At 37.6% G+C, this 21,994-nt stretch overlaps 1 protein-coding gene across 1 annotated transcript in view; it reads right to left on the bottom strand.

Moving 5' to 3' along the window:
• Positions 1 to 626: 626 nt before the first annotated feature.
• LOC116640517 (nuclear ubiquitous casein and cyclin-dependent kinase substrate 1-like) overlaps positions 627 to 21,994 on the bottom strand; it is a 66,586-nt gene continuing 45,218 nt past the window's right edge. Inside the window, 3 exon segments of the mRNA XM_032417561.1 lie at positions 627 to 716; positions 1,686 to 1,762; positions 2,451 to 2,557. Coding sequence (XP_032273452.1) covers positions 627 to 716; positions 1,686 to 1,762; positions 2,451 to 2,557 — 274 coding nt within the window.

The raw sequence follows: 21,994 nt of genomic DNA, 5'->3' as shown, positions 1-21,994 counted from the left end.
CCAAATCTCAGTGATTTAACACACACAAAAACATGTTTTTTCCCTCTAGTACAGAGTTTGGGAAACTTCTTTATGTAATGGGACGTTTAGATTAATGAAAGCACCATTATCCCTATAGTTTAACATTTAACACTATGGCCTCCTTAATTGATGAGTCTGGGAAAAAAATACTGTGGAATCTTGGACTAGCAATTACATGCGTCAGCAAGGCAATGCTACATAGAACTTCTTGCAACTCATTGACTATAATTTGTCTTATGACCCCATCCAGTTGCAGGGTGCTGGAAAGTTTAGTCTTCTTTGCCCAAAATAAAAGGAGACTCATATTAGTGAACACAAGTAATAATACCACAGGTGGTTTCCCTGAGTGATGTGTGTTTATTGTCCCCCAAATTCATTGGTCTCTATTCTAGGTCCTTCTCATATAATTTATTGAAGGTCTTTCATTAATGCCATGAAATGGCCTGTTTACAGAGATTCTAATGAATTAAAGGACCTAAGTTTTTTATCTTTATATAATGGAGGTTGAATATTCAAAAAAATAACAGGGAGTATCAGGGACCAGTGCAAGAAGAATCACACTATCCTTCTCTACCTCTTTCAGAATCTTTCCAAATGAACCATATCTATCTCTTTTTGTGAGGAACATTTAGGGTTTCCTCGTTAGCATTCTTCGTTGGATTATCAGAAAATCCTTTACAGGAGATACTTAAGACCTGGAAAATATGGCAAAAATAAGACTATGACAGATCCCAAATAGTGAAGAATCAGAATGGCAAGCATGACTACCTGGGCTGTGAGCCCTGTGGGGTTAAAGGCCCTGAGCTCATTCACCTCTGCCTTCTTTGCAGTTTGCACAGTGCCTGGTGATTGATAGGAGCTCAATAAATATTTGTGAGAAAATGACCTAATTTAAAAATGTGTAAACTAAATAAAGTTTCACTGATGACAGTAATAATCCCCAATATTTTTATTTCTTATCTAGCTCTCTGCCTCTGCCCCATCTCTTCCAAAATTTTCAATAATATCATAGGCCTGAAAGGTTCCTGAGAAATCATCTAAGAATTTCTCCCAGAAGGGCTAAGGGACTTTTCCCAAAATAAATGTGAGGGAGAGAGACAAGATAAAATGCAAATCTTCTTGACCTTCAGTCCAGTTCCCTTTCTCTCTGGTGAAGTGGTCCTCCTTTCCATAGGTGCATCAGTCTTTTCGATTTTAAGGACTCACCTGTCTTCTCCATGCTCCATGACCCCACCTGTGCCCCTGCACTTACACATCACAACCACTGCCCTTCTCATTGCTTTCATTTTTTTCATGGGGTTTATCACACTCTGACATCATATTATATAACAAGTTTTGCTGGTTATTTGTGTTGTCCACTCAAATTCCATGAGGGCAGATTTCTCTCTCTCTCTCTCTCTCTCTCTCTGGCCTGTATTCACTGTATTCTGAAACTAAGAATGGTGCCTGGAAAATAGTGGAATCTCAATAAATATTTTTGAATAAATGAATGCATTGCACAGGGAATATTTGGGTGTGAATGAGATGAATTCTCTAGAGCATAGAAAGGTGAAAATCACCTTTATAATAAAAGTTAGCATGTCTTCATTTAAGGTTAAGCTATAGGAATAACTAGGAATGCTTAGAGAGATCATATAAATTATAAAGAGAAGAGAGCTTAGTACCAATCCTTGAGAAACTTCATGACTTAAAATTTGGAGGAGCAGACTTCTCCAGTAAAGAAGAGTAGAAAAAGCAAGAGCTGTTAAAGAAGGAGAAAAACAAAGAGGAGTTTAAGTCTGGAGTCAGTAGGCAGCCGTGTCAATGCTGCTGGAAGGTTATACATTATAAAAACATGGAGATGATCAATGATCTTTGCACGTGTAGTTTTACTCTGAAGTGATAGGGGTGGAAGTCTGATTGCAGAAGGTGAGGAGTACTAGAAACACCATTCTGAGACACAAGTGCTATGTGATATTGAATCATCATATCTGTGACCTAGTTTCTTCATATATAATATGAGAATAATAAAACATGTCTCATCTAGCTTACAGGGTTACTATAAGGATCGAGTGACCACGACAGACAGGCCTTCCTACCATGTGAAATCTAACTATGCAAAGTATTATTTTTGGCAATTATCTTTCAGTTGAATTCTTTAAAAAGAAAGAAAAACATATGGACATTAATTTGAGTTCTCTTTCCCAATAACCTAGGCTTACCTGTAATCTAGACCGAATCTATCAAGACTATTAACCCTTCCCTTCTTGCCTTCTTTTATAAGATTCACCGATGGTAAACAGGGAAATACATGCACTACCTGCATTGGGGAAAGACAACACAATCTTTGATACTTAGTCTTAAAAACAGTCTGTTATCAGGTTATCAGGTTAAAGAGCATGTTTTAGCTTGCTCAGCCCCGGGGCAGCACCAAATTATCTCATGCTTACTCTGTAGCTGAAATTCACTGCTCTCCAAGTCAAACCTTAGTCCATCAGTCTTCAGCAAGCCTTCAACATGTAAATGTGCATAGAAAGCCCAAGTGTTCATTATGGCACTAGGAGAATCAAGCAAAACATTAACAATAAAGAGAAAATGACAGGGGCGCCTGGGTGGCTCAGTCCATCAAGCGTCCAACTCTTGATTTCGGCTCAGGTCATGATCGCAGGGTCGTGAGATCAAGTCTCACATCCAGCTCCATGCTGAATGTGTAGCCTGCTTGGGATTCTCTCCCTCCCTCTCCTGCTGCCCCTCCCCCTACTTGTGCACATGCTCTCTCTCTCTCTCAGAAAAAATAATGATAATAGTAATAAAAGTAAATAAATAAAGAATGACAGTTTCATCACAGTTAGCTGCAGCTCTGAAATGTCTGTAGCAAAGTCAGCAAAAGGAAAGGATAGGAAGCTTTCTGAAGTTTACTTTCTCCAATTCCTTTATGTAAAGTTCAGGGAGATGACTGGGCACTGTGAAGGGACTTGTTAGCAGTTCCTTCTTTTTTTTTTTTCTCTCTCTGATTTTAGAATAATTATATAAGTAGGTAACAAAGCCATCACTGATTTTATTTTTTTATCCACAAAACAGGTCATTGGTATTTACTTTAAAAATCTGTCTGCAGTATTACATGATGTGTATACATTTGCTGTGTCTGTCATATTCATTTCATTTTTTTCACCCTGTTTATCTTTCTTCCTTCCTTGGGTTTCACATAATTTCAAACACCCACTCCTAATCTATGAACTAAAAATAGTATTATGTTCTGTATATAAAAAGCCACCCAACCTTGACAAGGGCTGCACTTCTCCATTGGAAGGCCAAGGTGAGAATGAACACTTCTCAGTGGCTAAGTGTGAGCTTCTAACTTCTTTCAGCAATTTTTTTTTCTGAAAATACATTGTTTTTGGAGTGTAATGCCTGGTAGGTCATTAGAAAGAATGTTCTCTTCTCCAGAGAACTTAACATTAAAAGAAAGAAACTAGAACCATGGAAATACATACATTTGTAATTTTGCAAGTGCAGAACTAAATGCATGAGTACATGAATAAGAATAAAATGACCTTGGGTCCCAGTTCTGGGTAAGATGGAATCAGAATGCTCTACCCTGTGTCTCTCAAGGAATGTACTCATAAAACCTAGACGGATAATGGAGGAGCTCTTGAAGGACTAAGAAAAGGCAGAAGCAGACAGACTGTAGGAGAATACTAGAATCTGAAGTACCCCTGAATGAGGGGTGGTAAGTAAATAATTTTTTTCTCCTCTAATATCCCCTAGCCAGAAATTGAGAAGTGGTCTTGAGCATGAATAAGAGCTCCAGAAGAATATCCTAGTTCAAGCTCCAGGAGTGGGTAAATAGATTTCTTGTAAGCAACAGTGGTAGCATCGGAGAACCATAAGCACCTAAAACTATGAGGGTGATGGGGGAACCTTCACTTCTAATAAAAATAACTGGTCACAAAAGAATGTGAGAAAAAACATCCTTTTTCTCTGTCTCTCTCTGTGTCTTTTTCTCTCTGTCTCTTTCACTCTCTTTTCTCCTGCTACACAACCTCAGACAGGAGTATAGTAGTAGGAAGACATGATAGAGTAAAATAAATAATGTCCCAGCTTTCTGATCACAGAACCATAAAAAGCCCCAGGAATCACAGAGTACAGGGGAGATAGATGGTGGAGAAAATTACCACATACAGTTGTTCATGAACTCCTAGGTTTACCCTCAAGATGTGCATGTGATGCTCCTATAGAGCATATCAGAGACTTAGAGAACTGAATAGAAAAACAGACCACCACCTTGGTGCCAGACTGGCCACCAGATGATGCACACCCAGGAAAGATCCAAATAGAATTACAAAGCTTTGAAAATGTAAATTTCATTTACATTTACATTTGACAAATTATATTTACATTTTCAAATGACATTGAAACCACATCCTAACAAGGCTGATGGTAACAATTTGTGACCTGAAGCTAATGAGATCTATTGCCTGATAAAACCGAAACATCAACATTCTTCACAGGATTAAAAAAGACCCAAAGCCTCCTAATACAATATTCAAATGTCAGAAAGCAATACAAAATTGACCAGCATACGAAGAAACAGAAAAATCTCAATTTGTCTAGAGAAAAAAAAAAAAAGACACCCATGCAGAGATAACACATATGTTGGATTTATCTAATGAGAACTATAAAGTAGCTGTTGTAATAATACTCCAATAAATAAGGACAAAGACTCTTGAAGCGAATGGAAATATAGAGAACGTAGTGACAAAATAGAAGGCTCAAAGAAGAACCAAATGAAAATTTTAGAATTAAAAAACAATTATCAAAATAAAATACTTATTTAAAAGACTCAGTAGCAAAATGGAAATGACAGAAGAAATAGGCATTAAACTTGATGATATGCAAATAAAAAATACCTAATCTACAAAGAGAGGGGCACTTAGTTGGCTCAGTTGGTGGAGGATGGGACTCTTGATTTCAGGGTTGTAAGTTCGAGCCCCACGTTTTATGTAGAGATTACTTAAAAATAAAATCTCTAAAAATTTTTAAAAAATAGAAAAAACAAAAAGAAAGAGACAACAGATTGAATAAAAAATAACAGAAGCTCAGGAACCTGGATGGCCTTACCAAATGTCTAACATTGGTGTCATCATGTGGCCAAAACATTTTTTTAAATAATGGCTGTAGACTTTCCAAATTTGGCAAAAGACATAAAGATTAAAGAAACTCAATGAACTTTCAAAACTATAAACACAAAGAAACCCAAATTAAAAACATCATAATCAAATTGCTGAAAATTAAGAATAAGAAAAAAAAAATCAAGAAAGTAGCCAAAGGAAAATGACACATTATTCCTGAGGGAATAACAATTGAAATGACTGAAGATTTGAAGTCAGAAATTTAGGAGGCAGGAAGTATGTGGAACAACACTTTTAAAGTGCTGCTGGAAAAAAAAATGAAAAAAAAAAAGTGCTGCTGAACTTTAGAACATGAACTTACACATGTACTAAAATTCACAAAATTATACCCCAAAAGGCAGTGTTACTGTATATTAATTGATTTATAAATTTATTCTTAAGAGGGAAAGAGAGAGAGTGTGGGGCGGGGGGTGGGGTCCAGGGAGAGGGCCAGAGGGAGATGGAAAGAGAGAATCTTAAGGAGGCTCCACACTCAGTGCAGAGCCTGACGTGGGGCTTAATCTCACAACCCTGAGATCATGACCCGAGCCAAAATCAAGAGTCGGATGCTCAACCAACTGAGCCACCCAGGTGTCCCACTGTATATTAATTTAAAAAGTAAAATTCAAAATAAAATAAATACTTAAATAAAAAGAATAAAATGACCAGATTCAAGTAACTTGACTTTGCTTTCTTCTCCTTCAAAGATACTGCATTCTATTTCATTTATTTTTACCTCAAAATCTTCTGAAAGAAGGACCCCATCCTTCAAATCCTCATTTCTACTTTCACTGAGGTCAGGCTCACATAAAATAATCATTAAAAGAAACAGAGATTATAACAAAAACCCGAGGAAGTGTACATAGGCTACAGTGTCTCAAAATGTGTTTTATTTAAAAAAATTAGCTTTTAAATTTTTTATTAAAATTATAGTTTTAATTTTAAGAGTCAAATGGTTCTATGAGGCTAATTAATTAATTATTCTGACTACTCCCAATTACCAGTTCCCTGACGGCAGCCACCTTCAACATTTTAAGCTGACCCTTTTGATACTTAATATAATATAGTAAGATTTTATTGCTACTTTAATTTTTTTAGTGATAAGAATTATCTTTTAGTTTTTCCAAATGCAATGTGATGATTTAGTCTTATACACACACACACACACACACACACACACACACACGCTGAAAAATTTGCATGCTTCCTGTCTTCATATTCCTTCAAAATACATCAACTTTTAAAAGATATTCAGTGTTTGCATAATTTTACATTATAAAAACTACTGTTAAATGAGCCATGCATACTATGGTTATTTTTCTCTTCATCTTTTTCTTATCTGTATATTGGCAAATTTTGCAGTATAATTTATTTCTTTTTCTATGTGTTTATCATAAATCATACCACCACCTTCAAAGTAATGCAGATCTCCTCTCTCAATTTGTTCAAACCCATTGGACATACTAGCACTTATTTCTTTGAAAAAGTATCTCCCAGAGTCTTCTGATCTGCTTTAATGTTGCCTGGTAGATCTCTAGACCTGCTCAACATTAGGCATTAAGACGCCTTTCATTATCCTTCTGAAAATTCCCTTTGCTTTTGTCTTCTGTTAGATAGTCCATTTCCTAGATCAAATATTTTCAAATGTTCTTACTTCATAATACCCTTTATGTCAGATTAGTTTTTCTTATGACACTTGTAGGTCAAAAGAAATGATGTAACATTTCTGTGTATTCGTATTTAGGTCCCAACAAGTTATTACTGGTAGTTCACATGGTGTCTAACAAATGGCCCTATATCTCCTCTGATGACTAAAGTATTCCATGGCACCCCGTGATTTTGCTGTGGCTTTCAAGGGCATGTTGGTGCAGTTTGAGAAATGTGGTCCCAGATTCTAAGTTTCCCTCTTTCACAGTTCACTCTTCTATTTTGGTGGTACATGTCCTCTAGAAGTTTCCTGCAAAGAAGTATATCAGGGTTAAATTTTCTTGAGACATTGACATATAAAAATGTCTGTCTTCTGCTCTGACACTTGATTGATATTTTGTCTCAATATAGATTTGAACAAATCTAATACTATAGGCACATTTTGGAGCTTTATGTATGCAGTGTTAGTGAGGACAGTTACTTTTTTATATATTATTTCCAAATACCTGGCAGATGGTGATGAGAGAATGAATAAAGATATCCCTGTATAGGCTTAAGACACGTTCACCAGGGATATACCAACATGATTAGGTCTGTCTGTCATTTTTTTAAATGACTAGACAATATGATCAATTGTCTAAAAAAGTATAAAATCCAATTACCTGAGACTGTAGTACCAAAGTAGATTAAATACTTATGTTTTACCAAGTAGCAATGGCAAATTGGAGGTTAATTTGTAGTTTTGAGCTGAATTATACCATTTAACTATAACATTGTCACACATCCTTTAAATTAATATAATAGTGCTTCTCCTTTTAATGATGTTGTCAATAATGCAGTCAGCTTGAGCTCAATAGGTAAGCTAGTTTATCATAACTTGAAAGCATCCTGAGCCAATGCATGAGCCAATAATTCTGAGGCTGAAATAATGCATCAGTCCATTATGAGAATTGCTTTTAATTTAACCATTGATAAGTAAAAGATAACTCAATATTCATCCTCTAGGAAAGCTATTCTAATAATGATCCAGTTGTCCTTTATTTTAAAGTCAACCACTCAAGCAAATATGCCATGTTCAAATCCCAGTGAAAATGAGCGTGTCTAAGTCCTGTTAGATCAACTAATGAGGTTAAGCTGAACACAAGCCTTTAGACCTGGTCTGACTAGTTGAATAAACAGAGGTATGAGCATCCTCATCAGAGATGAATTAGTCTACCAACACATCCAAAGGTCGCCTCAGGTTTTGCTACAACATGATAGCCCTGTTTCACACTGAGCTTACTGTTGACTGTAACTCATAGAAGTTTCCAGTGGGTGTTTTTGTTATGTCATAGGCTACCCGTTCTACTCTCAACACCAATTTTTGGGGAAATCCAAGTACCAGACTTTGTGTTTACACCTGGACATGCATTGACATTAGCACCATGAGGCAAATGTTCCTAAAAAACCATTTTCATCCTTTCACTTCCCTACCGAACTCCATAATCATGGAAACTCCATGGTTTCAGGTGCAAGTTTTGATGACCCTATTTGTCTTAATATACCCAATCTTGCGTTTGGTCCCAATAAACCATTAGAAAGAAGTTCCAGTACAGTCCGTCCTCCATATTTGACTTTTTGGTTTCAATAAGAGACAGTGGTTTCTTCTATAAACCTCCTTTCTTTACATTACTTTTGGTTTTCTTTGTGCCACAAGAATCATTTCCTCCCTTTTCATGAAGCACCAAATACTCCCTGACTTTTCTATTCCTAACTGCTGCTGTTTGTGTTTTATTTCTAATTCTTTTATTCTTTCTAAGAAGCTTTTACAATTTCTTTTCTGCAGGTTACTTAAATTTAAGCATAGAAAGCTAGATGCAGTTTTATAGTTACACTTGAGAGGTTCTATTTTAAACTATTTTAAGATGGAGAAGTTTTAAGTTATAGAGCTGAAATGTTATAATAAAAAAAAAAGATTGTAACTGATTTTATCACACACATAATGCCATAATCTAAATATACATGTTCAAAAGAGAGGTAAATACCTACACTTCCTAATCTTACTCAAAATAGAAATAAGACTCTAAGTATTTATATTTGGAAATGCTTTGTTTAACTCATAAGTAGCTCCTGAATTACTATTATGTTCTCTGCTTTCAAGGTATTTACAATATATTTGGTGAGACATTTAAACCTTCTGGAAACATCAGATTACAATATAATAACACTTTCACAGTTGTGACTTTATTTAATCATCATAAGAACTATGTAATTTAAGACTTTATGGTATTATAATCTTCATTTTACAAGTGAGGAATCTGTGGCTAAGAGAAGAAAGGGGACATCCCCAAGGTCACATGGCCTATAAGTGGGTGAAACTTGTGTCAGACTCAAACATGCTAATTCCTAACCTAGTGCTCTTTCCACTTTAGTTCTAACATAATCTCTGTCCTGCCCCTCTTTTCCAAATTAGAAGAGAGTCTAATTAGAAAGTTATTTCTTATTCTTTCAGTCAGTATACTATATTGCATCTAAATTTTTTACCAATTTCCCTTCTTTATTATTAAATTCTTAGAAGTTGAGGTAAGTACACAGCTATAAACGAATATTGGGTATAAAGTATACACACACACACATATAAAATAGATGATATCAATCAATGATCTGCTATTAAGTGTTTAACAATAGGCTCTTGGGGGAATGGGGACATGCCAATTGTAACATTTATCTATTTCCATGGTGTAAATACTCCTACTATGGACAGTTTCAAGTGATTATTAAGATGTCATTGACTGTCCAGTGTTTGTGGCGTTGGGTAAGATGTGCACAGTCAGCTGTCATGGGCTGGGATGGGCTGCCATGAGCCCTCATTGACCTTCTTCTGCTGGGACATCTTATGTAAATTAGTCATACACTGGACTGTCATCCATAGTTTTTATTTTTCCCTTGATGAACTTTACTGAAGAATAATTTACATACAATAAACTGCATCCATTTAAAGTGCTCAATTCAATAATTTTTGACAATTGTACAGACCTGTGAAACCACGAGCTACACTAAAGATACATCACCTCCGTTGTGTCCCATTGTAGGACACCCCTCACTCCATTCCTGAACAACTGACCTGCTTTTTGTCCCTACAGATTAATTTATATAAGTGCCATAAAAGCTGTTCAAACAGATTGGCACAGGGGATTAAAGGCAAGGATAACAATATTCAGTAGAGGAAATCATGAAAATAGACTGAGAGCCTCAATATTCTACTTAACGGTTGTTTTTCTCACCAGAGAGGGAAACTCATCCGAAAATAAAGTCAAAATAAAGGGAAGTGGTGTCAAGGAGTGGAGAGCGAGAGCCCCACATATGTGGTTTGCACATCTGGATTCAGCCATCCCTGAATCTATATTACCCCACACTGTCAGTAAAAATCTATATATACCAGCCTTAATCCAGTATTATTTGGAGATCGGAAAGGCCAAGAGAGGGCTATCCAATGATGATGTGGTGTAGAACACACAAGAGGGATGTCAATGTGATCTTAAAATTAATCTGGTAAAAACAGTGTCTGATTATTTTTTTTTACCAGATCTGATTTGTTTTTTCCTTGGCTGTTGGCACCCCATCATAAACATAAATCAACTCTGCTTAGTTAAACAGTGTGTGCCTTGCACACCAGCACATACATGCATCCTTCCCGCCAAGCTTGTGGTTTTTCTGGGCAGTGTTGTGTTGTTAATCAATACTGTTGCCATTGCCTCTCAGTAAGGAAATTCTTCCTAAAGTCCATATTCATTATGTCCATAAAGAGTTACAGTGTTTTCTGACAGACTGATTTATTTTGATCATCATCTGAAAGAATTTTGACTGGCAGACATGGGAAAGTAGGCATGCAGCCAGAGGAAAGAACAAAGATATCAAGAGATAAAAGTGTAAGAAATATAAAACCTTCCATTTTAGCTGGTTCATAGAGGATGAATAGGTAAGAAGTGAGTAGAAAGACTAGCTGGGGGAAGATAGAGAGAGCCCCAGATGACAGGCTGAGGAGTCTGGATTTCCTTCCTTAAATACAGGAGAGTCGGACAGTGGATTGAGCAAGGCAGTGCCCTCTTGAGAATTGTGGGCCAGAGTAGAATGGCTTCATGGAGAGAAACAGACAAGAGGGAACCACATAGAGGACTCTGACAATAATTTAAACAGCAATTAGGAAAAGCCTGACCCAGAGTCACAGCAGTAGGAATCAGTAGAAGAGGCATCTTGGGGGATGGAAATACAGATCCTGTTACATTTTTGGTTATAGAGGGTAAGGGAAGAATCAGAGGTGACTCTTGAGTTTGGACCAACTCTGACTGATAGGAGGTCTTGATGCCATTCCCAGAGCAAGAACCTGCAATGAGAAGAACAGGTGTTTTTTGGAGTGTATGATTATGATTGATGGTAACTTAGTTGTGGATGATAATTAATTTTGAAATTGGAGTATAGGAAGGTTAGTCAAGTAGAAGGCAATTAGAAACAAGTATCTAGATCAAGAGAAAGAGTCAAGGACCAGAAATAGAAAATTGGAAACCATATGCATGGAGGCTAGATTTTAAAAACAAGTAAGGAAAATACTGTTCTCAGACAAGAGTCAGCAAACTAGCAACCACAGGCCAGATTTGGCCTGCCGCCTGTTTATTACCATTATTAAACTTTTTACTTTCAAATAATTGTAGATTCACATGAAGTTGTAAAAAATAGTAGAGAACCCATGTAATCTTTACCCATAATAGTTTACCACAATAGTAACATCTTGTGGAACTCTAGTATAATATCATAATCAAAATATTGACAAAATAAGTCTACCAATCTTATTCAGATTTCCCTGGTTTTTCTTATATTCATGTGTGTGTGTGTGTTTAGTTGTGTGCAATTTTATCACATATTTAGTATCTACCACCTCAGTCAAGATACAGAAGAATTCCATCACCATAAGGATCTCTACTGCCCTTTTATATAATGACAATCACCTCTCTCCTTCCACCCACCCAAACCCTGGCAACTACTAATCTTTTCTCCAATTCTATAATTTTGTAATCTCAAAAAAGTTACATAAATAGAGTTATACACTATGTAAACTTTTTCGATTGGCTTTTTTCACTCAGTATTATTCCCTGGAGATTTGTCCAAGTTGTCATACATATCAAAAGTTCATGCCTTTTATTGGTAATATTATAAGGTGTGGATCTACCACAATTTGTTTAACCATTCATCTGTTGAAGGACATCTGGGTTGTTTTCAGCTTTGATTATAATAAATAAGCTGTTAGGAACATTTGTGTACAGGTTTTTATGTGAATAAATGCTCAATAATGCAATTGCTGGGTCACAGGGTAATTGCATGTTTAATTTTATAAGAAACTAGAAAACTGTTTTATAGACTAGCTGTGCCATTTTACATTCCTAACAGTAAGTGATCCCTTACCACCTGTTTTTGTAAATAAAGTTTTATTGGAACATTGCCAGACTCACTTGTTTACATGTATGTCTATAGCTATTTTCACACTACAGTGACAGAGTTGAATAGTTGTGAGAGAGACCATATGGTTCACAATGACAAAAAAATATACCACTTGACCCTTTACAGAAGAAAGTTTCTGACCTCTTCTCTAGGGATTAGTGTCTGTCTTTTTGAGAATGTAGACCAGGATGCAGAAGCCTGGGCTGGGTGTGGTTAGCTGAGAGCCGCAGAGTAAAGCATAGAGGAATGAGGTCTGAGTTTTAGGCAAGGTGACCTATGGTTACTGAAAGCAAAAGGGACTTCTGCGCTTGTTCCAAGTTTGATAGATTGCTTTGAAGGAAATTCTGAAAAGAATGTTTATAGAAGTGGGGAAATCTAGGACTGGACAAGAGAACTGGGTCCTCGGGAAGGGATGCCTAGAAAGATCTTCTGAGGCAACAACCTACAATGGGAGGAAGTCATTGATGAAATGCGATGAACATGGAGTGGGTAGGAGATGGTAAAGATATCAGCTGAGATGGAGAATTGTCATATTTCTTCAGTTCTAATACCATCAGTTATAAGAAACACAATTATTTAAATAGCAAGATTTTAAGGGAAAAAGTGATGAAAATTTCAAAACATCACTTGGAAAAATGCTTCCAACAGAAGCCAAAACATTTGAAGAATACTTGTCTGAGAATGGAAGGAATGTAGGTATGGAGAGGTAGAACAGAGTATTATGGCTAGCGAGATATAATGGTCACTATCACATGATATTGAAGTCCTAGAGGATGATTTAAGGTTAGGTTTGAAAAAATTTGGAACAGATGCTGAAATCTTGAAAAATTTGATATTATCAGCAATCTTATCAGTCACCAGCGAGTAATATATTTCCAGGAAGTTTCTTTCCCATTGGATCATTGTTTCCCTTAACATTTTCCTAGAATAAGTGTCATTATCTCCATTTTATAAACATGTAAACTGGCTTGATGGTTCTAAGAATTTGCCTAAAGTCAAGACAGGGAAGTGACAGAACTGATATATAAACTTAAGCAAGCTCAGCTGCCTGCTAGCATGCCCTAGACTCCTGGCGAAGGTGACTGGGTTGGAGAGAGTGTCATATGGATAACATGGACTTCACTCCATTTACTTTTATGATAAAATTTCTTCATTTGAATGGCCTCCTAGAGGCAGCAAAGAACAAGAATAAAAACGTTAATGCCTCCAACTCCATCCCCTCCCCCATGTTTCAGGGGTATGGTTTAGGAATATAGAAGGCACTATCATCAGGGAAAAGCTAGGATTTAGGAGGTGCCCCTCCAAGGCTGTTTCAGCTCCTCCAAACCTCTGTCCCTTAAGGTATTGCTTGGGAAAGGGCTCTGTGATTCTATCTAAGTAGCCCTCTTTTTAAGCCTATTCAGCATCTACTAACCCTATAAATTTGTCTGTTTCTTTGAGAAATGACTTTACATCTGCTTGGAAGACTGAGTACATTTTACTGCTGCGAAGATTCCCTATGATATTTCAAAAAGATTGCTGCCTTCTTGTTGTTTTGCAGCGGTCTTTTATGCCTCCATGAACATAAAGATGGTACAAAACAACTTACCAGGAGGTTTGAATGGAAAAGAAAGATGTAGGAAATCTGTTCCAAATGATACAGGGCCTGCTGAGATACAGTGCAAGAGGCCCAGTAGGAGGTAGAAGAGAGTAGAGAGAACCTTGAGAACATTCAGCCACTCCAGATGCACATCCCATATCCCCTAACTCTGCTTCTAGCTTCTAGCTCTTCTGCTCTTGTATACTGGCTTCAGATGTGTTTCCATCAGGCTTCTGCTCCAGGCTTCTCCCTCTCAATCAGCTCTGAAGCATGGGACCTCATATTTATTCTTATGGGATCACATCAGCTTCCTTCAGCAACACTGATGTCAGGTATCCTAGGTGCTTTAGCATGTTGAAGAGTTTCCATTCAGTTTCTATATCCTGCAGCATTAAAATAGAACAATAGCATCATATTCTTTTCATCCATCACCATCTTCTCTAGAACCTTCTTTCTATTCAGTGGTATTTTGGGGAAAGGTCTCTGTTCTGTTTTGCTATTGTGTTTATGCTTTTGCCACATCCACTACCTAATTTCTTTACAAGACTCTTACAATTTCTTTCAGGCCCTCACTTCATAGTTTGTGTAACCTACGTGGTTACATCAGATGGCCCAGGAAATACAAAGGAGTACAGAACAAAGTGGAACATTAATCTATAGACGATTAAATGGGGGTACTTAAGAGCTAACATGGCAACTGAAAGCTTTCCAAAGGGCTTATGGGTCCACTAAGGATGACCTCAGATAAATTTGGCAGATGACCAAATACTAAGAACTGAGCAGGCATTTTGGTTGCTTTTTTTCTCCCTCTCTTATTCATTAAATAGATTTCAAAAAACATATGAATGATTAATTCAGTCTCGAGAGGCTGGCTGTGATCTAACTCACTGAGGCTGTTGACAAAAAAAAAGAGAGAAACAAAATCAGAGGGATTTGGGAATTCCAGCAAGGCTAAAATAAAATGGCACATTTGTTTGAATTCTCCCTTTGTTTCCCACTTAAAAATATCTGTACTATTTAAACAGATCCCCAAATATTTTGGAAATGGAAAAAAGATGATGGCAACAATAAAATGGCAGTTGCTATCTTATTTTTACTTTAACTGAAACCTCTGACTCTTTTTTTGACATGATTAAGACCACTAAAGCAATTTTACCATAAGTCCCTCTTCTAGTCTTTACTACTTGATTTTCTAGCACTGATCAGTAGGTGTAGTAATCCCAGTTCTCATATTAAGTAAAGACAAGAAGATAAAGGGGCACATATGTGCCCTGGAAGAGAAGTTTATATAAAAGCAGCTAGTGGTTTTTTTCTTTTTTCTTTCTTTCTTTCTTCCTTTATTTATTTTTTTTCTTTCTTGTGGGCAGAGAGAAGGTGGGCATTCTAAGAATTTTCTGACATAGATTTATGCTGCTACTTCCCAGTGTTGAGCCTATGTGTAAACTCATGAATATGGGGCTAAGAGACACATGTATTTTGAACTGGGAGAAGACAAGCATTAAGAGAGGCCTGAGTGACTCAGTTCTAAGCTTTCCCTAATCTATTATGAAAACAAGAGGATGAAACTATGATTTTTTTAATTATTATTTTTTTTATTATGTTAGTCACCATATAGTACATCATTAGTTTTTGATGAACTATGATTTAAGAAGCAATAAGCAAATGACACTGGCTGACTGGGTTATTAAAAAAGTAATTTTTAGATACAAAAGGAAATATAGTTAGATTATATAACAATTTCAATATTATTGTGTACTTTCATTTCTTTTAAGTTTCTCAGAATTTATTACACACATTTTTCTGGTTCATAAATAATTTAATTTTGATTACTTAAAATTTGCTAGGTAAATTGAATCTGCTATGCAAATTCATCAAACATTTGAAATGTTATTGCTAGTTCCTGGTTCACCAGTTTGAGGAATAAAATAGAAAAACATTCTTTTGTATTCAAATTAGAATGACTCTGAGCTCCAATCCTCTTTCCTTGGGCTTCTTACCAGACCCTCAAGGTATTTATTGGAGCCCGAGAATCAGCCCTTCATGTGGCTAGGTTTCAGCTACCTGCCCAGAGAGCAAAAACCAGATAAGCCCTGATGAAACATTTTCAATACCAAAAAAAAAAAAAAAAATGACATTTTTAGCATTCATCTTGAATTTCCAATGGGCTTTGGCATTTTGTGTTAAACATCCCCTTTCCTATTAGCACTATAAACATCCCCACAAAATAGGGTGTCCAGCATTTGACCACAAAGATAGCACTTAAGTCCATCCATGTTTCCCGCAACATCCAGCATTTCTGTATTTAAAAAGGCCATTAATACTGTTGGTATCCTACATAGGCGTACTCTACATACAAATAGGAAAATGTTAAAGAATTTAGTATAATTAGGTAAGAAAATATAGGATATTTCAGAGGTTTTTCAGGGAAAAAAAAAGTAAACTCCTCAGGTGGGGTCCTGCAAATGAAGATACATATCTAAGCAGTACTCACACCAGGCCTGATTTATTTCAATAAGGAAGGCTCACAGTGACATGAGCAGTGGTAATTGCATAGGTCTTGAATTGCCTGTTGCATCTACAACAGCACACATAAATCTAGTATAACTGAATATCAGATTCCAGAAACTGGAACCAACTCTTCATTAAAAGGCTTTGAAATTGTGTGATTAGGAAGCAGAGTCACTCCTCTGATGTGATCCAGGGCAGAGGTATAAGCCTCAAAATTGTAGCCATATGACTTTGCCAGTGACTTTAGAAAATGGCTTTGCCATATGACTGGCAAGCTAGTACCAACATGTCACCATGACAGCAGCAACATGTCATCATGTCAGCCCCAGCCCTGCCCTGGCATAATGTGGAAGCCAGTTTGGAAGACTTGATTCCAAATCTATCTGTTGACCAGAAATCTTGGGCTGTATCTAGTTTCCATGGAACTTTGAGAGAATTCAGCATATTTTCTGAGAGGCCATATGCAGACAGTCAGATAAGCTATTTCTTAATACTCAGTCCATCTCCCAAAGATGACCTCTAACCATATGGCATGCTTTATTATGTTAACGACTTGTACCATTTCAACTTGTACTCATTTTCAATGAGAGACAATGAAATTCACTGATGTCATTATGGGAGATTCTAAAAGATGGTCAGTATTGACCAAGTGACTAATTCCAGGGTGTAGATCATATTAACCCAAAGTACAGAGGGTACACTTTGTAAGAATTTGTAAAAATAGCCTAGGAGGAGTACATTGTCAAGTCCAGAGAAAATAAGAAGACTGGTATCATTGGCTGTGGCTCAAAGGTTAAGCAAAGTTCATCCAGGCCTTCCAAACCTTTTCCATGACTTAGGAACCTGTGTTGTCTTGAAGGGAGGACTAGTTGTACCATATGCTTTGCTTAGCCTTGCTTGCTGGCCATCATTTTCATTTGCCTGCACTAGTGGTGTATCTTGACAGGATTTGGCAAAAGGGCAAGAGGACTGGGAGCAAGGTAGTTTTATTAGCAGACACTAAAATGGCTGTTATCTCTCCCCGAATCACTTCTGGTACTAGATGGCAAGTCTGTCATCATGACATGTTAGCTGAGGAAGCTCATCATTGTAGGGGAGGCACGATCTTGTGTTTTCTGGTGTTGCATCACCAAATTGAATAGATAACAGTGTTGTCCATCCAGTACATGAATTTTATATGGAGGCTTCTGCAGTTGGACAGCATCAACCTCTGAGTCACTCAGTGACTTTGGAATGTCAAGGAAATAGTCAGCTATACCTCTCAGGGATTCTATTTGGGAGCCTTCTTTATCCCTATCTTATAGATGGTCTTCACACTTCCCTAATATCTCCTCTATCTTATACCAACTTGTCAGCCAGTAAACATCTGGTGGGTTCATCTCCATTGTGTGTGTGTGTATATATATATGTGTGTGTACATGTGTGGATGTGTGTGGTTTATCAGGGGGCACGTTTCAATATTACCCTAAATGTAACTCACTCCTTTCCGACCCTTCAAGACCTTTATTAACAACCTAGGAATTCAATACAGATTTTCTTATTCCCTGCCAATTTCCCATTTGTCAGAACTTCATGGACTAGTTTCCATGAACAGTGACCAGCCATACCAATAGGTAGTCATGCTGCCCAAAGTAGACACCTGTAAGACTTATTCTATCTGCAAGGTGAGACTTTGATCTCTAATCCTTGTATTTATACTAGAAGTCCATGGTGGGTCATTGGTCAGATGTCTAATACCAATTGTTATGGAAACAGGGCACAGAGCCCAGGAGTACTCTCACAAAGCCTACTGTAGCAGTGTCATTGAGTAAAATCCAAGGAGACAAGAAAAGTAACAGAAATGTGAGCCTATTACTTATTAGATGTTAAGACTGAGCACAGAGATCCAACAAGACTGAGCATCAGACTCTGAGCAGGAAACCCTAATCCTTGGGCTCTGGACCTTTTAAATTGTATGACAAAAATAGCACCAGGCCATGCTGGTGTGATGAGGGGCCAGGATCACATAGTGTAGCAAAATCATATCTTTGGCCATATCCTGCCAGCTCAACTTACCTGATTGAGGGTGAGGACCTGCCTTTCCTCTGACATTATCAAGGGACCAGTCTCAAGCCTTGCAGTTGCAATTATATGACATGGCAAGCTAGTAACACAGTTTATCACATCTCATAGCCACGGTTGAGGAAGCACCAGTTTGTTTTGGTTTTTTTTTTCAGTATTCTCAGAGGTGGACTAGGGTCTAGACCACTGATTGCCATAAGCACTGGACTGTACCCAGTCTGCTGAACTTGAGGAGGCCAGTTTGCCTAGGGATCATTCTTGAATAAACTAACTTTATCTCTCAGAAGGCTTTAGGCAGAAATTGCAAATATCTCCAGAGTTCAACCAAGTTACTTAAATGAGTGAAGTGAAATACATTAAGAGATGGTAAACACTGGTGAGCTAGGCAGGAACTACCCAAATGAGGAGGTCAGTGCTCAGCAACAGCCATTGTTGCCCTGTGGGAATGTGACTCATGTTTGGTACATCTTCCTTTTATCAAGAAAATAAGAAAAATGACAAATATGGGATTTGATATATAAGGTGATTATTTTTACAACAAAACCCCTCTTCAGACTGGCTTGAGTTCTTGTATCATTAGTTTGCAACCTCCAATAACATATAGCTTGTCACAAAGTTCTAAAGCACCTAAACAAAGAGGGAGAAAGTAAGGAGAATGCTGGCTAAGGCTCCAAAGCTGTTTCTTTCTTCTTCTTTTTTTTTTTTTTTTAATTGGGAAGGAGAGCACAAGCAGGAGGAGGGGCAGCGGGAGAGGAAGAAAGAGAATCCCAAGCATACTATCGCACTGAGTACACAGACTGAAGGGGTCTCCGTGCAGGGCTCTATCCCAGGACTCCGAGATCACAACCTGAGCAGAAATCAAGAGTCGGATGCTCAATGAACTGAGCCACCCTAGCGCCCCTCCAAGGCTATTTCAACTCCTCCAAACCTCTGTCCCTTAAGGTATTGCTTGGGAAAGGGCTCTGTGATTCTATCTGAGTGGCCCCCTTTTTAAGCCTAATCAGCATCTACTAACCCTATAAACTTGTCTGTTTCTTTGAGAAATGACTTTACATCTTCTTGGAAGACTGAGTACATTTTACTGCTGCCAAGATTTCCTATGATATTTCAAAGAGATTATTTGCTGCCTTTTTGTTGTTTTGCAGGGTTTTTTCTATGCTACCATAAACATAAACATGGGACAAAAGAACTTGTTTAGATAAAATACAGCCCTCGGGAGCTAAATCTGGGGTGTTACTACAAAATACTGTAAATAATATCATTTTATTCTTGAGATGGAAGAAGGGGGTGTGGTGGTGGGCGTGCTTGAGTGGCAGCTTAATCTCTTCTCATCAGTTTATCAGTTTTCTGTGGGTTATCTCTGGGGTAAAGCAGAGAATAGTTCTACAAGAAAATAGGTCTCAAATTTAACTAGGGGTTTTTGAAATGTGCAGTTATTTGCCCAGTCATCAGTATTTTTAATTTTAATTTTCAATTATGCTAAATAAAAGAGAATAGAAGACAGAAACAGACACAAGGGAACAAAAAAGTGCAAGGTTCTTTAAAGAAAGCATGTAGTAGAAAAATGAGTAAAATGATGGAGATAGGAATTCAGGGATCATTACCTTGAGGCAGGAGGTGTTATGAATTCAGGGATCATTACCCTGAAGTGGGGAAAAGGAGGAAGAAAGAGTTGAGAAAAAGAGAACATGTGCGATTGTCTACATTAAGACACTGACAAACTGTTCACTCAATAATATGTTCACCCATCTGCAGGGTTGTAAAAACATCCATTTCAGAGGTGGGAGGAATTTGGAAGGTAGGCTTATATTGGAATTTGTGGTCTTCTCTTCCTGGGCTCTCAATGAACCAGCCTTACCCAAGTGAAGTTAAATTATTTAATTGTTCAAGTCATCAAAAAGAATTACTTGGGTTCTTCTATGTTCCCAACACAATGCCTGACACTCAAGGTTAAAAACAAAACGATAATAATAAAAACAAGCAAACAAAAAATATATGGTATAGTTTCTGTCTCCAGGGGGTTTGCAAGCTACTTTTATGTAGTGACCTCTGTTCTTTACTGATGATATACAGGGGAATAATAGAAATTACATGTGCAAGACGGGAAGTGGTCGGCTGTGGCTTTTCTCCTGAGTCAGCATTACTGTGTTTATGAATTTTGTCTGCTACACTGACATGTATGTATGTGGAAATGGTGGTAGTATTTAGGAAGGGGAACATTTAAATTAGGTAATTTGAAAAGATCAGAGAGAAGGAAATTTCTGGGTTTGTATTGTTGTTTTTGTCTGATAGTGTGGCAGCCTCTCAAGTTAGTTTTTTCCTTCTAAAAACTATGGAAGTAGAAGAGAAGCTACTCTTGCATAAGCTTGGAGCAAGCCTGAGAGATGAAATAGACTGAGTGTGTATGGACAAACATTTCAGGTCACAAAGACAGGAACACGGGATGGCCCAGGGTGCCCAGGGTCATCAGTGAGAAGTAAAAGATGGTATGATCCAGGTGAACAGTGACCTTGTGATGGTGAGACCAGGAGAGACAATATAAGATATAAGATAAGACAATATAAGACAATATAAGAGCTCTGTCATTAGGAGGTAGATAGGGAAAGAGAAAAAACTGCTTGGCTAGTAGATACAGAACCTGACCTGAGAACAAATGAAGAGGGAAAATGAACTGTCACACTTTCTCACTGCAAATAGATACACAGGAAGCAAAAAAAGGAAAAACAGAAACCAGAAATGCAATGACCATGACCCAGAAAATAAAAACAAACAAACAAAAAAACTGGTAATGACGCAAAGATAACAATGAAAAGAGATTTTTCTCATGAGAATGGAAAAGGCCTTGGCATAAAAAGAATGGAGTAGTGTCAAAGAGATTCTGTAAGACCTGCAGTTGAATGAAGAGGAACATGCATACTGAACTAGACAGAGACACAGAGACTGCTGGGGTGGAAGGAGGGTACCAAGCTGAACAAGACACAGAGCTGAAAGTGAGAGGACAGACTACAGAAGACCTAACTCTAGTATGGCTCTGCCCCTTTCTCCTGTCTTCCTTAAATAATTCCTTTTTGATGCATATCACTGCCTTCTAAAGCCATGCATTACCTTTTTTTTCCTGAAGGGTTTGTAGAGTCCTTTGGGAATTGGGTATATTTAGAGTTGGAGTTCTTGACCTTTACAATTTAGAATATTTGCTCTGGAGGGCATATGCGATCTAGTGTTGCCTTACTTATTTCCACTGATTGCGGTGGGGGCAGCGGGGTAGGGGTGCTGGCAGGCTTGTGCCTCTGGGCAGCATCCTTATGCCAGGAAACCTGAAAAATCCAGAATCAAAACGGTCTTTTTATTTTGAGTGGGGGAGAGCTACTAACCTCAAGTTTGTTAAGGGCCCAGTAGCTCACTAGATAAAATACCCCCAGGACACAAAGCAGAGCTTACACACCCTCATTTCTTCCGCTGGGATCACAGTACTGTGAAGATGGGGGCAGGGGCAGGGGACTTAATTTGTAGTGGACCATGAATGATACTGCAATACAGAGAGGCTGAGCTTGCATAA

The sequence above is a fragment of the Phoca vitulina genome, unplaced genomic scaffold (assembly GCF_004348235.1).
Source record: "Phoca vitulina isolate PV1807 unplaced genomic scaffold, GSC_HSeal_1.0 scaffold20, whole genome shotgun sequence".
Taxonomy (NCBI): Eukaryota; Metazoa; Chordata; class Mammalia; order Carnivora; family Phocidae; genus Phoca; species Phoca vitulina.
The sequence above is the reverse complement of the archived record's forward strand: the minus strand, read 5'-3'. Positions and strand labels throughout refer to the sequence as shown.